At 41.0% G+C, this 18,058-nt stretch overlaps 1 protein-coding gene across 9 annotated transcripts in view; it reads right to left on the bottom strand.

Annotated features, from left to right (window-relative positions):
* The window catches only part of Eya1 (EYA transcriptional coactivator and phosphatase 1), a 144,502-nt gene that overhangs the window by 100,066 nt on the left and 26,378 nt on the right, over positions 1 to 18,058 (bottom strand). For 2 of the 9 annotated variants that reach the window (XM_041667491.1, XM_041667490.1), the window contains 4 exons: positions 15,947 to 16,024; positions 5,211 to 5,280; positions 4,738 to 4,883; positions 1,855 to 1,992 (listed from right to left, as the gene is read on the bottom strand). In XM_041667491.1, coding sequence (XP_041523425.1) covers positions 1,855 to 1,992; positions 4,738 to 4,883; positions 5,211 to 5,280; positions 15,947 to 16,024 — 432 coding nt within the window. Of the gene's footprint in view, positions 1 to 1,854; positions 1,993 to 4,737; positions 4,884 to 5,210; positions 5,281 to 15,946; positions 16,025 to 18,058 lie in introns of those variants that run through there. The other 7 variants (XM_041667493.1, XM_041667492.1, XM_041667487.1 and 4 more) reach the window with 7 other exon arrangements.

Genomic DNA, 18,058 nt, shown 5'->3' on the forward strand with positions numbered 1-18,058 from the left:
AGATCTTTGCTGTATGATGTCTTCCATTGCCTCAGGCCTGTGAAACTCATCAAGGAAGAGTCTCCATCACCTCTTGCTTCTCCTATGTCTTTACTCAATTGAAATTCAGCATGTGCAAACCCTCTTCCAAGACAGCTTAAAAGTTTTGGGATCCAGCATATAAGTAGCTTCCTTCTACCAATAAATCCTGTCTCCTATAAGACTGTTTTATGCTGTACCCATTAAACGTAGCAAAACTTTTCAACTCAAGCCTTCTTTATAGCAAATGCAAAAACAAATGTGAAAAAAAATCAGTGGATCTTGACATACAGAATTTTAACTTGATGTGTGGTAAAAGCTAAACAGAAAAGTCATAAACTAAAAACAAGTTTATGAAATAGTATACAAAGTTGAAGAACCTCAATATAATAAATCATTGAAGAAAGATGAATAATACCAGTGAGTAGAAGAAAATAATTTTATCTCCTTAGTTTTAAAAAACATATAAAAATAACAAAGTTAATATCAAACACCAACATGTGCACTGTGTTCTCCCTCTAGTGCATCCTTACACATGTAAATACCTAAGAAATTCTTAGAAAGTATAAAAGAATTTGTCTAGAAATTCCACAATTGTACTCATCAGGAGAAACAATTAAAAAATACAGATAAGATATGCGTGACATTGTCGTAAATGTCCAATAACAAACAAGGAAGTAGATAAATACCATACATAAATACCCCTGAATACCGAACAGCCACTACAATGATATTTTAGAAAACAACATTGATGTAGAAAGATTTTTAAAATATATTCCTTACTTAAAATAGGCACATGACCAAACAATATTGTGCAATATAATTTTCTATGGTGTTTGTACATAGAAAAGAAAGGTGAGAATTATAAGGAGTATATGATTGAAGTTATTTTGGCACTTCTTTATATTTTCTAACTTATCTTCAACAAATAGCAGAATAACCACATAATAAACATAAAAAATGAAAATCATAAAAGGAGTTCCTTCAGCCAAGAAGACCGAGGGGTCAATGTAATTATTTTTGCCTCTTTGAAAATCAAAATCATTTGTGAAGCTGATGTTTAGTTAATAAAAAAAAACAAAAAACAAAAATAAGCCTCAGAAAAGTATTTAATTATGTGAAATTTACTCTCCAGAAATTTACAGATGTATTTGCCTGGTAACAATCTGCTAATTACAGGTAGTATCAGCGTAGTCTAGAAAAGGCTTTGATGACACCCCCACAGTGTCTGAATCGCACCTACGCCATGTTTGGTCTGCAGTTTCAGAGACCCACTGGTTCTCGGAAGCATTATTTTGAGGCTTCGTAGGGTAGCTACAACTGGCTTTGTGTAAATTTGATTTAGTCTTTGGTAGAATATTGAACAATAGACATCACATGCTCTATTTGGGGAGCAGAGTGTACCATCTCCCAATACCACCCGTCACTAAAATGAAGAAACCAAAGATCCCTTGTAGGAAAGTGAGGTGGTTACACCATATCCAGGAGCTCCTACACACCACATTACAGCCTCTCAGAGCTGTCTCCACTTCCTTTCCATTCTCTTTTCCTAACTGGTAACAGACAACAAAGGCAGAAACTTGAGCGTTAAAGACAAAACTAGAGCATTTGAAATATCACTTTTATAGATCATTCCATCTAATTCTTTCACGTAAATACGGAAATCCCGATCCAGAGGGCAACAGGTGAAGACTCTAATTTGCAATGTGTTGTTGACCTGCCTCTGAACCCAGGCCACTTGCCTCATCAACATGCAGCTGAGAGAAAACCACGCTTGCTTTAGAAGTTAACAGCCAACTGTTGTAGAAAAGCAGCAAATAGAGGTTGTATACAAACCTTGCATCTGATAGCTGTATGGCGCCTGTCCAGGTTGAGGGGTACCAAAGCTTGTGCCATAGCTGAGAAATCCCGTCTGTCCAGGTGACTGAGACTGTGACAATCCACCTTCCGTCTTGATGCCTGCCCACAATGCACCTAAATCAGTTAGTGACAGCTGATCTATCTGTTCGTTTTCAGAAGCTGGTAAATATAAACAACCACACACAGCCACAACTGCCTGGTCACAAAGATGCCCCATCTCATCTTCAGGAATACGGGGTATGGATGTTTACCGTTGAATGCCATAAACCACAAGCTCAATTTTTCTTTTAAAAAGTCTAGATTTGAATGTTTATTCACACGAGTTGCTCTGGTTTTCCTGCATTCAACTTTCTAGAAAGCAGAACTCTAGAGGTATCATTTCCATAATTCATTTTGTTATTTTACTAGAGTAGGTCATTCTGTCATGGTCAGAAATAATCATAATAAAGGAAAAGACACATTGTTCCCAAGTCACTACTGTCTTCTTTCCCGCCGAGACCTGATTACTCTAAGACTCTAGGATTTTCATCTTTTTCCCCCAGGCACTTTGAAGTCAAAGGAAGCAATGCAGGATACAAACAATGAGAAGTCTTCTCCTGAGGATCTAGATCTTTCTGTAAGGGCAGTATTAAGAAAGTAGAATGTCAAAGAATTGGAGCCTCTAAAACAGCAGAGTGATTTATACACCTGTGGAAGTGGCCAGGGGCACCTTGTTCACCATTACTTATTTTCAAGTATTCAAGTGTGATTTTCCTAAATTCGGGCTAAAATACATTTGATGCTATATTATCATGCAAATGCAAGTTTATGCTTTATAGGATTACAGCAAAATTATTTGTGGTCCTCAAATATTTCTCAAAGCATCAGGCTGGTATACTAATTTCAGACGGGAACTTGGCAAAACTAAGGTAGGCCAGTGTTCTCAATTGTAATTAAAGACAGTCATAAAAATGGACAACGGACCCTCATTCCCACAAGAGGGAACACAGAAATGGTCCTGCCAAGAGAATTCACATTTTTCAATAATCTTGGTTTTCAGTGAAGATAAATTATATCTTTTAGATCTAGGATACACAGTAGTCTTGCTGTTTACTTCCATTTTAGGGGAATTTCATGGGTAGAATGAAGTTAGGTTATTATCCTAAGGCAGTGGAAGAATCTGATTTGGCTGAGAACATCTACTTTAATTTCTTGAGTATTTCTGAATACTTCACAACGACCTTAACATTGAAAACTTAACACAGTCTTAACATGTAAAAACAATGTGATGTGCTATGTACAGGCAATTTTGCCAATGAGCACCTCAAACCTGTGAATGATTTCTGGGAGCTCACCTGCCCTAGGCAGGTGTCTGGAGAGTTCTAGAAACTCCCTTGATTTCCGTGTGTCACCAGTAGGGACTTCCCCCCTTGTCTTCCTCCACCCACGGGCATCCTGACCTCCCTCCAGCCTTGACTGGACCACCTTAGAGGCGCAGGATGGGAACTGCAGTGATGGGGAGAAGTGGGAAGAGGTGGAAAGCCCCCAGAGCCATCCCGTCTCCAAAACCTCTACCCCCAGGCAGAAAACTCGCTTTCCTAGAAACCTGTGAGCAGATGAGTGATGGGTCTAATCTAAGCTCTAACAAATTTGTTTTTATCCTCTCTGCTATTTTCACTTTGAAAATCTATGCCTAACCCCTGCCACCGCCTTTTTTTTCCCTTATTTTCACAGTACTATGTAGAAATCTGGGGTAACACATCCTTAGAGAAAGTGGCATTTAGTTCTGATAGTTTTGAAATAAAACTTCAGAAGCTGGTGTTATATGTAAGTTAGACTTTATTTCTATGTGTTTTAAAATAAACTAATAGAGAATCAAATTCCTTGAGGTCAAGAGACAGCAGTAAAGACGAAAGTTATCTAGCTTTTAATGGGCGGTGGAAAAACTTGCAACAAACAACAATGTTGTCAGTGTTGACTGGAAAGTATACAACACAAAAATTATACCAACAAAAGACTAATGTAACAGTTGGCAAAATGATATCACCTACAGAAGGACCTATTCTAGTCTTTTCCTACAAATACTCATATACTTTTTGTGATTGTTCTGTTTTGGTTCTTAATAAAATGCCCCATATTTGTATCCTTCAATTTAATTGGTTGAAAAAATGCAATCACAACTCAACTGAAAAAAATGTATTTTGAAATTTGTAGTCTTTTGTAAACAGAACTTTGGGATTTGGCTGGCTTTCTTTTTAATTTACAGGTATTGAGCCCATCACAATTAGGTTAAATTACACCAAGATAAAGATAATCTCCAGGTGGGAAGGAACAAATAGCACGTGAGCTTCAAATGCTTCCTGATCCGCACCTTCAAAGGGCGGTCCAGGAGGTGATATATAGATCATTTTTCCTAATGGGTGATAATGCGGGAATTTGATCAGGTAACCACCCCTAGTTTCAGGGCAAAAGTTTGTTGAATTCTGCATGTACTTCCCTAATCATAGCTAGGCATCTGATAAACAGGAAATGGATCTTTACACCAAAAGACTTCATTCATAGAAATTTTATCACAAATATGCACAGAAATACTTTGGATTCCAAAGTCAAGTGCTCCGATGCCAAATTCAGATATAAGCAGAGAGGAAGGAGAACAAGGGGCCTTACAACCCAGGCAACCTGTTCACCACCTCTGACCTCAAGGTAAGAGTTCACTGCCCTAACAAAGCTCACTAGCAAGAATTACACAGAACTGAAAGCAAGAGGGTAATGACAATTTCTGAAGGAGACCAACAGCAACACGCTTGAAGTACTACTCAAACACACAACACAGGTCCATCAGAAGACACCACAAGAAGAACGAACAGTCCAGCGACTCACCATAGGAGGAAATTCCATAGGGCTGTCCCGGCTGTGGGTACGTGGCGTAGGCTGTGGCTTGTTGCATTCCTGTGGTGAACTGTGTTTGCCCATATGCAGCCATAGTTTGTGAGGAAGGGGTAGGGAGAATATGTGGGTATGGTCTGCTATTTGTCAGGAATGACAGAAAATAGAAAGCCCATGCATTAGATGGAAACATGCAAGGTCAAATGAACAACTACATCACAAATTCCAGCTAAAGAGTGCATCATACAGTCAGACTTCTCACTAGCACCGATAAGGCACTTCCACGTACTTCAGTGCTGCTAGGAGGTGCTAAGAATCAATTTGTATAATATGTGTGTGTTTAATTAACCTTCTACAAAATTCACGTTTGCTTAAATTAAGACAAAACATGGGCACAGACATGACTCAGAACAAGGTAAAGTCTACTTAGAAAAGTCATGTATTGATTAAGAGAAAATGCATCTTACTTGGAAGGATAAATCTGTGGTGGAGAGAATGGGTGAGCTGGTCTTGGGCTAAAGCTGCTGCTCCCGAGAGCTGAGGAAAAAGAAAACACAGTGATGCTAGGAACCCGCGGAGAACACCAAACATGTGAAAAACATTGGCATGTCACAAACGACGGCACCACCACAGAAAGCTGCAGGTATTTGACCTCTGTGATCTACAGACATGGTGATTTCCTATGATCTTCCTAATAGGAAGTCAAAGAGGGCTGGAGAGATGGCTGATCAGATTGGAGCACCAACTGCTCTTCCAGCGGACCCGGCTTTGATCCCTAGCACCCACCCACATGTTGGTTAACAACCATCTGTAAGCTCAGTTTCTAGAGGACCCAATGCCTCATTATGACCTCCTCAAGCAATGTATGCATGTGGTATAGACATGTGCAGGCAATACACCCATACACGTAAAATAAAATAAGCCCCTTTTTATAAAAGGGGGGAACACATAGGCACTGATTGAGTGGTTCTAATTTTAAATAGACTCTTAAAAATCCAGTCATAAATACTTATAAATACAGCCATAAATACTTGGCAAGGGGCTTTGGTTGTGAGGAGAGCTCTTCCCTTGGGAAAGCCAGGCTGAACTGAAGGAAGGAAGCCGAAAGGTTCTCTGGCCTATTGTCTGTATGCATCAGGAACGCAAATTAACCCGAATTAACAAGAAACGGTTTGATCTCTCCTGTGAGGGGAATGGGAGCGATCCTCCTTTGCCTGTGTAGATGTAACAGTGTTGTTTAGTAAAGCTGCATTCCTACAACTATCTTGAGCGTCTCAGGTTGCAAGCTGAGCCCATTTGTTCCCGGGCTGCTCTGCGTGTTCCTGTTCTCTCAGACTCACGTATTCGCCTTGGATGCGCGAGCAAACACTTTTGTTTTGTTTTATTTTATTTTTTTTCTGAAAGAAGCAATCAAGTGAAACTTAATTTCTTTTAATCAGATTTTCTTGACTCTGGATATTCCAGAAATTCGCCAGGCTTCTATCAAATGTACTTTGACTCTCATTCAAATTTAAAAACCAATTTTAAATAGTATAAAGGTTTAAGATGTTGACTTTTGTTATACGTAGGACAATGTACCTACATATAACAGTATTTTGTGAGCACATATTTCCCCCCAAACCTTCCAATCTTCCCCTGCTTTGGTGCGGTTATTACAGACTGGAACACGGTTGTTTTCTTCCTCCACCACTCCTCAGTCGCTTCCAGGACTGTCCCGTCTGAGCTGTATTTCTCTCACTCCTCTGTCAAGTCCCAAGCACTCAGAGAATCATACGCTTTCTCGTTTATGCATGCCACACTTCATTTCCCAGTGGGCACTTGGGAGAAGGGTGGGAGATTATGATTAGAATCTCAGGAAAGATGGGTTATCTTTCTCCATTCAAACAAATGAGACCCAACCCAGGGACTACAAAGAGGTCTGGACACGTTCTAGCCTTTCACTCTGCCAGATTTCCACCCTGGGTGTCACCTTAAGAGGGACAGAATCTACATGAAAGAAAAAGCAGGACAACCTGGTTCATGTCCCCCTATCTTTGGGTACTTACTAAATGCCTGCTTGCTCCCCATCCCCTTGCCCGATGCAGGAACAGTCATGGAAAGACAATCCCTAGCCTCCCTGTGGGGGAGATTTGTTAAAAGCTGTTATTGCTAGAAGGGAGGTATTGGTGAGATTACACTTAAACTATAAGGGCTGACTGACACTTGTCCAGGCCACGTTTAGGGACAAGTTCTTCCACTCCCCTTCTCAAAGAATGAAAAGAGGCCAAGAGCAAAGTAGGCAATGTCTGCAGAATTATCTCCCTTGGGCAATCACAATTAAAAGCAAATGTTTGTAAAGCAAATGCCACCTGAGGATAGAATCCACGAGACCTTCCTTCATTCGTTCTAGATCTGCTTTTCAACTTCTGGGTCATAATTCCTGAAAGGATTATCATCCCAACAGCTGCATCCAACACTGTGTTTACATAGAGAACAAGGGGGGATGTTAGGATTGTCTGTCACACTGTAAGTCTGTGAAACTGGTGCTCAAAATATATGCCTTGTCTGTGTGTATACACAGGAAAGCAGCAAGAACTGGGGGCCACAGGCTGTGGAAAGTCACACCATGGGGTTTCAAGTCACTTATTCCAGCTTTCCTATCATTTTGGGAACAAGGTTTGCTTCTTGGCCTCATATGAGCCTTGTGAAGACTAAGAAAGATAATTCACATGAAGGGATTCATATAGTGTTTGCATAAATAAATGACTTTCTCTGATTTTTACCATTTTTTTTTTGCTAACCTTGGCCTTCTTTCTGTATTTCTGTGGTATGTTTGTCCACACGTGTGCATGTTCATGTGTATACCGGTGCATATATGTGTTCAGGTATGTGTGTGTGGAGGCAAAGGCTAGGTTAACCCTGGGCATCCTTTTTTAGGCACTGACCACCTTATTTGTGAGACAGGCTCTTTGATTTGCTTGGAACTCACTGATTCGATTAGGCAGGCTGGTCAGTGAGTCCAGGGTCCGGCTTAGCTCCATCTCTCGAAGATTGAGATTATAAGCACAGGCCATGATGCCTGGATTTTTTACATGGGTTGTAGGATTGCACCCAAGTCTTCATTCTTGCATGTAAGGACTTTACTGAACAGGCTGTCTCCCTGTTTCCCTGGCCTCTCTTCTGTTTGTTTGTTTGTTCTTTAATTCTATTCAATAAACAATAGCGTCATCTGTCTAGGAAAATGATTAATGGTAAAATTTTGGACCCATGTTTTACACATGGGGTGTTCAGGATAGACAGAAGTAACATCTTTGAAGACAGAGTGGTGGGGAGCGCAAGCACCCTGGCTTCTACACCTACATGATGTGGGAGTGATTTCTTTCTAATCTGTTGCTTTCATTGGTTAATTAATAAAGAAACTGCCTAGGCCCATTTGATAGGCCAACCCTTAGGTGGGTAGAGTAAACATAACAGAATGCTGGGAGAAAGAAGCTGAGTCAGTGAGTAGCCATGATTCTCCCACTCCAGACAGATTCAGGTTAAGATCTTCCCTGGTAAGACACCTCACGGTGTTACAGGGATATTAGAAATGGGTTAGATTAATATGTAAGAGCTAGCCAATAAGAGGCTGGAACTAATGGGCCAGGCAGTGTTTAAAAGAATACAGTTTCCGTGTAATTATTTCGGGTAAAGCTAGCTGGGTGGCGGGACACAGCCTGCTGCTCCTTTTACAACAGAGTGGCATTACGCCTTCGCCTTCACCTACATCCTATTGTCTTTTCCCATCTAAACATACATTACTCTGACATCCCTACCCAGAAGCTACACCCCAATCACTGTCTCAGATCCCCCTTCCATTACTCATCCCAAATCCTAAAGCAGCTGCTGCTCCAGCCCTCACCCTCATACACACCCCTCATCTGGGACTCCAGCACTGCTTCAGTTCAAGTCCCCATCATGTCACACTGAGGTGACTGAAGAAGTCATGAGGACACCTGCCTCATGTCCCACCCTCTGCCCTCCCTTCCTAATGCCACCTGAGAGAAGTCGCTTCATAGTCATCCTACAGCTCACAGTCTTGTAGCCATTCACACGACTCAAGGAATGGCTGCTAAATTACTTGGAAGAAGACATGGAAGACTGAGGCTCCCACACCCGCCCTTTTGTGATGCAGTGCATCCTGCCTATATTTCAGGACTCCTGCTCACGTGGTCTGTTTACAGTCATCTTGGATCTTCTTCAAGATACCATCCCTGCTGTATGCTCTTCTGTCCTCTGTTTGACAGACTGACCACCACAGAGACTCAACTGTCACCTTTCCTTCACTTTACCTTCTTTCTCTGAACTTTCTTGGAGCATTGCGCATGTCCACAAACCGCCATTAGGGGCAATGCATTCTGGTTAGCACAGCTTCGTGTCTAGCTATGACTATTCTCGGCAAACTATGAACTTCAGGTGCTGGAGACCTCTTACATCTGTTTCCTCAGCACCTGATGGGATCTCTCTAGCGCATGGCAAGCTATCAACAAGTAACGCTCAGGTAATAAGAATGAGATCATGGGCCTATGAAATAAATAGCTCAGTGGGTAAACTGAGGCTGCCAAACCCAATGATCTAGGTTCAATTGCTGGGACCCACGTGGTGGAAGAAGATTGGCTCTAGCAAATTGTCTCCTCTGGCCTTCGTATGCACATATGGCATGTGTGGCCACATACATACATATGTCAACATGTACCCATACACACAAAGTTAAAAAAATAAAATGAAATTGCAGCCATAAGCAAGTTTACAAACCTGAAATGAAGGGTAGATCTGATATTTCACGCTATACATAATGAATCTGACATGGCTTTTTGTTGTTGTTGTTGTTGTTGTTGTAAACTGGAGAAAACAGTATCATCTATGAACTAGTCAAAGTCACGAAAATCACTATATATTTCAAACTATATAACATATAACATACCATATATGAGTCCTCTAATCCAAACCCTCGAGACCTCTGGAAGCCTATAGCCAAGTGTCTACTGTGCTATACCTCAAGAACGCTTCCCTTCAATTGCCTAAACTGCTTTTACAACAGTAATCCAGGAATCCCAATAGATCTTAGTGTCCTGGACCAGAATAACCCAGAGCAAGTGGGATTACTGAAGATTATTTTATCATGACAGATATAATCATCACCTTATTCATTCATCAACTCCAAATAAACAGGAATCAGAGAGTCCTGAAAACACACAGACAATCCATACCTCCTTATCAATTAACACACCAGTGATTATTCTTGTCTTTCTCTTCCTTCTACCATATAATTTAAAGAAGCTTCCATAAGTCTTGCTATGGGAGAGAATTCAGAGTAAGTAGCTAGGTCAAGTATGAGAATCCACTAAGCAGATCAAGAGGACTCTCAGAAGTTTCTTGTTCTCTGTCCATGCCTCCATGAGGAAGGTCTGTCATCACTGGCAACATCCCCGTACTGGTCAGGTCAAAGGTATTGACATGAGTTTTCACTCTTCTCTGTCCTTCAAATGCAGTCAGCTCCCTCTTCAAAACACTCCACTCTGACAGCTTCTCAGTTCCACTCATTGATTGCTCTGCTCTAGTTCCTGACATGGCAACGAGAGAAGGCACCTTCCACGTCTCCAGTGAAGAGACATAATCTAACAAGGGATATGCAGCCAGGTTCTGAAACCCATCTTCATAGATACAGGATAGCCTCTGTTTCAGTGGTTCCTCCTCCTCCAGCCAGTGACAAGGATGGCGGTCTGGGAGACCTGAGTCCTGCAGTGGCCTTGCTAAAATGCATTAGACTGGAAGACAGCCTAGATCAGCCCCACCTAGCCTATCTTTCCTTCCTTCTCTTGTCTGAATTTCTCCCAAAAAGATCCTGGCACAAGACTCCCAACACATCAGCTCTTCTGGGAGATTTGAGAAACCCGTCTTCTTTCTTCTGAGTCAGGGAAATGCTGGACTCCCTGATTCTACCCTCTTCTCATAAAGTCCTTTCTTACAATGACATGTGTGTGTATGTGTGTGTGTCTGTCTGTCCGTCTATATATAAGTGTATATACCTATGTAGGAAGGTTAGAGGCCAACATCATGTCTTCCTTTGTCACTTCTCCATGTTATGTTTTGAGATTGCATGCCTGAAGTTTTTATGAGTGCAGAAAATCTAATTCATGTTCTCCAGCTTGTGGAACAAAGACTTTACTGCTGGGCTATCTCCTCAGCCCCAAAGAATTCCTTTAATCAAACCTCTTTAAGGACAATTAGATCATGTAAAAACCCAAAGTACCAACTAAAGAACCAAGCTCCCCAACTAGAACTCATTCCTTTTTCACCAGAGTCTAAGCTCAGATGCCGCCCCCCCCCCCCAAGAGTCCCTCTCTAAACACGAAGCTCACAGACTCTGGATCACTTTTTTTTTTTTTTTGCTTCAATGTGATGTTTATCCATAACCAGTTAAGAAGTAAACTATACTGATCATTCAGGATGTTTTTCTCTTCTACTGAGTAGATTCTACTTTCTGATACACTGTGTACGATTGATGCCATCAACAGGTGCTTCACTAACCAGTAGTGACAAATTTAAATGTGGGGACTGGCAGGTTAGAGACCTTGCAAACCCATTGTTTACAATCCCTATGGTCCTTAAAAGTTTCAAATAGCTGAAATAATTGTGCCAGGGCTAGAAAGAGAGCTGGCAGACAAAGGTGATGGCGGTGCTGGTGCTTGCTGCCAAGCCTAAAGACTTGAGACCACCATGGTAGAAGGAGAGAACTGGCTCTTGATAGCTGTCCTCTGAGCTTCATTCATACCATGGCATGTGTGTGTACACTGTATGAGCACACACAACTATCTGCATGTGTGTGCTCATACGAATTAATCACTATGTACTGGTAAGGAGTAAATGAGCAAAACATCACTATGGTTCCAAACCACAGCAAGCAACCTTGCAATGTTCAAGTCACCCATGTGCTTCAGCAAACTGAGCACGTTCCTCTAGTATCCCCACACTGAGGGCAGGAGGGAAAATACGAAAGAACCCCCTTATGAGACAGAAATGACACCGCCGCCACCACCAGAGTAGCCCCATGCCTCCTTCTCTTTGTTGACTGTTTTCTAAGAAAATGAAGAACTTTGTCTCCACAGGGTTCTGCTTCTTAGACCTGTACCCCACTCCCTGGCACACCCAATTCTTCCCTCTTTCTCCTCATATAGAGACTCTGTAGAAAATATCATCTTTTCTAAATTCAACAAGGTGTCCCTCCATCTTCACCTCAGCCCTTTTCTATGGACTTTTTCTTCCTTGGTATCTTTCCAGACAGCAGCTGCCATGCATCTGAGATTCAAGGTATTACCAAGACCCCAGCAAACTGCTTCGTCAAAGCATGTGGTTTCTGCTGTTATGAAAAACCTCTCGTTTTCTGAGGCTCATGACAGTTCTTTAACATTCCAGTGATGACGGCCTCCTAGACACCACCTTTCATTGGGCCGAAGCTTTAGAATTCCACAGTGTCTCCCAATAGGTCCCAAAAGAATTATTCCAGAATTCTCTTTCCGTCTGGATCTCTACTCTGGCTCAAGACTGTAGTCCAAGCTTTTTATTTCCCCATTTTATGTCTCAATCCACAACAACATTGGCCATTTCGTTCCTTCATTTAGGCAACATACATTAGCAACCCTAAGACACTTGGTATTATCATGGCTACTGGCAGGTGTGTGTGGACAATACCAATACTCTCTGTTCTCATAGAGCTACACAGTAAACTAGAAGACAGATAATGAGAGATAACTTTAAAGCACTGGGGCAAGCTCAGCAGGGGAGTATGAAGAACGAACTGCAGAACTGCATGGTGGTATCTCACTGGCTTGAAGATCATGGGAAACTATACTTTCCAGGATTTTCTTGTTCTCATCTCACATCTTTTCCAAAGTCATCATGAGATGCAGGACTCCCTCCATCTTTGTCTCCTGTCTAGGCTGGGCTGTATCTTCTCCATTGAGACAGTTGGAGACACAAATAATTACTCTAAGCTATTTCTTCTAAAAACTCTCAACTCTCTTACCTCTACGTTCCCTTGCGTCCCATCTGCCAATCAAGTGTCTCTTTGCCTGGGTTGCTAAGCCGTTAAAACCATGTTCTCAGCCTTCCTGGTGCTGTAACCCTTTAATATTATTCTCCATGTTATAATGACTCCAACCGTAAGATTATTTCATTGTCACTTCTTAACTATAATTTGCTACTGTTATAAATTGCAGTGTAAATATCTGATATGCAAGCAGCCCTGTGGAGCGTGTGACCCATGGGTTGAGAACCACCGCTTTAAAGGGAAAACTCACTCTAAGAATATATAAGTTGAAGAGCTCTGGCTTGCTTGGGACCTGTGTTTGCCCTGTCTGTCCACTTTTGAGTGGGAAGCCACCTTGTCACACTTTCCTGTTCTGTACCACGTCTCCTTCCGTCTTTTCCAAATCCACACACTCACAAGCCTGTCACTAATCTCCTCTGCACTCACTACTCGCTTGCTCATGTAAGACTTTCCTGAGCAAGGATGAACGGCCAGCCACAGATGTCACGAACACAAGGCTAACAAGGGGCAGAATCCCTTCCAATTTTCTTAACTCCTTGTACCACGTGATGGATAACTTGTGTTTAAAAACACTGCTCTTCAAATCTATAAGTGCCATTCATGTGCCCAATAAGAAAATGTTTGGGAAAAAGACAACAACAGAAAAAGAAAAATTAAAGTGCAAAATTCAGCCTGCTACCTAGACACAAACACCGCTTAGTTCCCATACACACAGAAATACATTCATACAAAGAAACAGCCTTTCTTTAAGAATAGGACTGATTATACTAAAGACATTACTTTCCAATTTTATTTTATTTTGGCTTTTCAAGGCAGGGTTTCCCTGTGTAGCCTTGGCTAACCTGGAACTCACTCTGTAGATCAGGTTGGCCTCAAACTAAGAGAATTACCTACCTCTGTTTCTGAGAGTTGAGACTAAAGGTATGCATTGCTACAGGTTTCCAAGATATTCTTCTTACCTAAACTGCCCCTTTACTTCATCTTAGAACTAAGATGCATGTGTCTACATGTACTCTGCATATAGGTATTTATCCATGTATACACACATATAAATATTGGTGGTATGTGAGTGACTCTGTGATATAGACAGTGCTTATTTTAAATTCTCCGCTTTCACTTTCAATTCAATATTCCCACTCCATCTCTACATCTCTGATTATCTCTGTTATCATGGGATTGCCTATTCAGCTCACACACACACAGGTTGTTCTGACTTCTGGCTTCTGTATACTGATAACCATGTAGACTTCCAAACTTCCCATCTGCAAACTTTCTGAACTCTGATGCTGACATTTTCAGGTGGCTCACACCTCTCATTTAACGTGCCCCACCTTGATGTGCCAGACAAACTCCACATATGCCTGCTCTACCTCTCTCTGTCTTGCTTGCTTGACCCAAAGCCCACTGGTCACAGATGACTTAAGTTCCATAAATGCATCAAGTCCCTCATTTTCCCATTGCCAGAATTTTACCATAATTCTTTAATATCCCTTTTTAAAACTTATTTATTTTTATTTTATGTGCACTGGTGTTTTGCCCGCATGTACATCTAGGGTACAGATCCCCTAGAACGGACAGTTACACTGACACGACCGTTAGAGACAGTTGTGAGCTGCCATGTGGGTGCCAGGAATTGAACCCTGGTCCTCATGTGGGATGAGTAGCCAGTGCTCTTTAACAGCTGAGCCGTCTCTTCAACTGCCTCCTTAATAGTTCTTAACCAAATGAAGGCATAACTTTTAAACTAGTATTATCTCACTTGAATTCAGGTGTCTCCGAATACATTGCCCCAGCGCCTATGACTAAATAAGGGATCTAAGTGTCAGCCTGTCCTTTGCTGTCCCCCGTTGCACAGAGGCTAAAACAAACCCCAGGCAGACTTTGTTGGCTCCTTAGACTCTGAACTCACCCCTCTATAGCACATCCATATTGCTCACACAGTTCCCGGTAAGAATGGCAGATTTTTGTCAGTGTCCACAGTTCCATGCCCTCTGGGCTACAGTCTCCTTACACAGAGCAGCCAATCTGTCGGTGTCCTCCTCCATGGTTCCATGTGAACTTTTTACTATCTGTTTCCTAAATCTGAGTGTTAGTCTGGAACACCTTTCCTAGGAGTCTAGCTTTGTCTGATCTCTACTAGAGCCCTGCCTGGGTGCTCTTGCAATCTTAGGTCTTCCCTCTGCTATTGCCAGACTGTACTGGGATAATTTTTCATTTATTCATGCCATTAAGGCCTGAACTGAGATCATTTGCATAATCTTTGAATTTATAATAGCACAAAGCACATTGCCTGGAATGAGCTAAATTCCACTTAACGTTTTGAGAAAGAAGAAACTGACATAAGATGCTCTGTTGTTTTCTTACTGCTTCAATCTAATATCACTAGTGCCAAAATTCTGCCTGTATATTTAATTGTGTATCTGTATACAATTCCATTCCATTGTGGCTACTTGTAAATATGAGATTCTAAGAACTAGATCATCAACAACAAATCTAGGAAGGCATAGCGCTTCAAAAACATAGGTATTAAAAAACATCAGAAAACAAGGCAAGGGTATGCAATTTAAGAATTGTCTCTGCTAGAAATCATTTTTCAATAAAATAATATCCTCTGGGTAGCTTGGCAAGTCCATGGCAAGGGCTCCACAGTAAGCCACTGCCACCACTAAGTCCTTCTGAGTGTTTTCCTCGTGACAGACGTATGATGTGTGCCATTTACTAGAGGCTTTACGAATGTGAGAGAGATGAAGACAAAGTCAGGCCAGCATAGGCATTGCTCAGACACGAGTCAGGTTTGAGGCTGCTAAGTCTATTTAGGATGTCTTGAAGAGTCAAATTTTTGCCGATGAAAGTTGCATGATTGGAAAAATGGTACAAATAATAAAAGGAGAAGCATCATTCACATACAGAGGTAATTTGGCTGAAGAATAGAGAACCAAAGTCCTTTTATCTTCTTCAGACACCAACATTATTTGAAAATACTTCCTATGGACTGCAGACACATGAATTATTCGTTTGGATTTACATTTGTGTCTGTGAATACCCATACGCTTATATAAACATATAGAGTCACATAGTAAACTAGGAAATACAATTGCTGAGTGTGAATTGGAAAATCTAAGTTTCGTTCCTTACCTGAACCTGAGAAACTGTCTAAAGACCCGTCTGCTGCTGTTGAAGCTATTTCGCTGCTGCTCATTGGCTCTGTTTTAACTACAAAAGTAAACACACATCACACACTGTATTAGTAGTCATCTGTGAAGGTGCGGGAAAGAAAATATAACATCCTAAATAGTGCTAAGGAATTATTTTATGAGACATTATTTTTACATTTGAATGTAAGTCAGATTTTCTTATTATTCATTAATTTTTTTAAAAATTCTCATGTTAAATTTCTTTTCTATAAGAACTTTCTTCTTCTGTTACATATGACCCTTTAGAGCCATGGCTCTCAACATTCCTAGTGCTGCGACCCTTTAATACAACTCCTTGTGTTGTGACTTCCAACCATAAAATTATGCAATTTTGCTACTGTTACTAATTGTAGTGCAAATATCTCATATGTGGGATATCTGATATGGGACCCAGACCCACAGGCTGAGAATCACTGCTTTAAAGGAAGAATTTAAATACTAATTAAATTCATTTTCAGTATATAACTACTAATTTGATTATTAGTAGAAACTTTACTTACAATATACAAAGTGAAATTACTTTGTGGTGTTTGTCAAATATCTGTTATTTAGCCCAGCAATCAGCAGGAAAATTTCAAAGGCGTCAAGAAGTAGGGAATAAGTGACCATGCTTAAGTCAAGCTGATTCCATGGTGATTGAGAACAAGTATGTGCATGTGCACATAACACACACACACACACACACACACACACACACACATCTCAAATGTTGCAGACACAACCTCAAGCTAATGAACTCCTATCACCAAACCATTTCATATCATCAATTCATCAAAATGAAAACAAAGAATTTTCCTATTTCAAAACAATATTGATAGAAGATAGTGTGAGGAAAAAATATATAAACATAATATATATGCATATGTGTATGTATAGATAATCTTTGACAAAGTTTCTTAGGCTGAGAAGTAACATTCTGATTTAGATCATAGGATGTCTACTAAACCTATTCCAAGAGAATGACAGAATTACAGTATGCCACCAAAGAGTGCCACACTGCTTCAGAACTCAGAGCAGCTGCCTTCTCTCTTCCTAGCTTTAGAACCCCCTTTCTGGAGTGCCATTGCTAGCATGTTCCTAACCCATGAGTGCAGGTTCCTTAGTCTCTATTTTCAGCGGGGAAACTCATTGATATTCCAAAGTCAACCTGAAACTCTGTGTTTCCTGAAGTGAAAATTCTGACCATAGAGTTCAGGGAGAGAGGCTCCCCCTTCAAAGTAAGAACATTCTGGAATGGGAGAAGATGGAGAAAAAAGCTCTTCTGTCTCAATGTCACCAATCTTTCTAAAACGCCACGCAGAGAACTTATCCAACTCAAGTCTTGGTCCTAAGCATTTATTTTACATACGCATGATGAGTTGTTTTCACATGAGCATTGTAAGCAGATGAATCAGGCAGTCATTTAAAATAATTAATTACTTAGATGGTTTCTAAACAAAGTTGGGGAGAAAAACAAAAAAACAAACAAAACAAAACAAAACAAAAAACAAAAGAACCCAAACCAAACCAAAACAAAAAAAAAAACACCGCGACTAATGGAAATCATTCTGCTTGATTGTTTTCATGTAGACCACACAACAGCGAGACTCAAGTTCTGACTCAAATTTTCACTTTTCTGCCAGTTGTTTTGGGTTAGAAGTCTCAGCTGATGCTAATACATTCCGACAGAAGCCTGCCGTTCCCTTCTCTCGCTGCGCCATCAGCCACCTAATGTTCCTGCTCATCGTAACCACCACATTGCCACAGCTGTAGAGAAGCTAACAGGAACTACAGAGGGCTCTCATGCTCAAGATAGCCACATTATACTTCATGTTCCATTAAAGACCTGACACAACGCCTTCATTAAATCACCCAGTTGTTCCAGTCCACTTTTTAGACTGACCTCTAATGGGATGCTGAACTCCAAATCAAACACCACATGCTGAGGCTATGGGTAGAACAAGGTGAAATGAAAACTGACCACATAAAATACCTACCATGGGCCAGCTTCTTCATGGATGCTATAATCACGTGGGAAACTCTGTGAGGTCTTGGAAACTCCTTAGCCGGGCAT

This window comes from Microtus oregoni, unplaced genomic scaffold (assembly GCF_018167655.1).
Source record: "Microtus oregoni isolate MIOR12 unplaced genomic scaffold, Mior012 000017F_ref0000208, whole genome shotgun sequence".
Classification (NCBI taxonomy): domain Eukaryota; kingdom Metazoa; phylum Chordata; class Mammalia; order Rodentia; family Cricetidae; genus Microtus; species Microtus oregoni.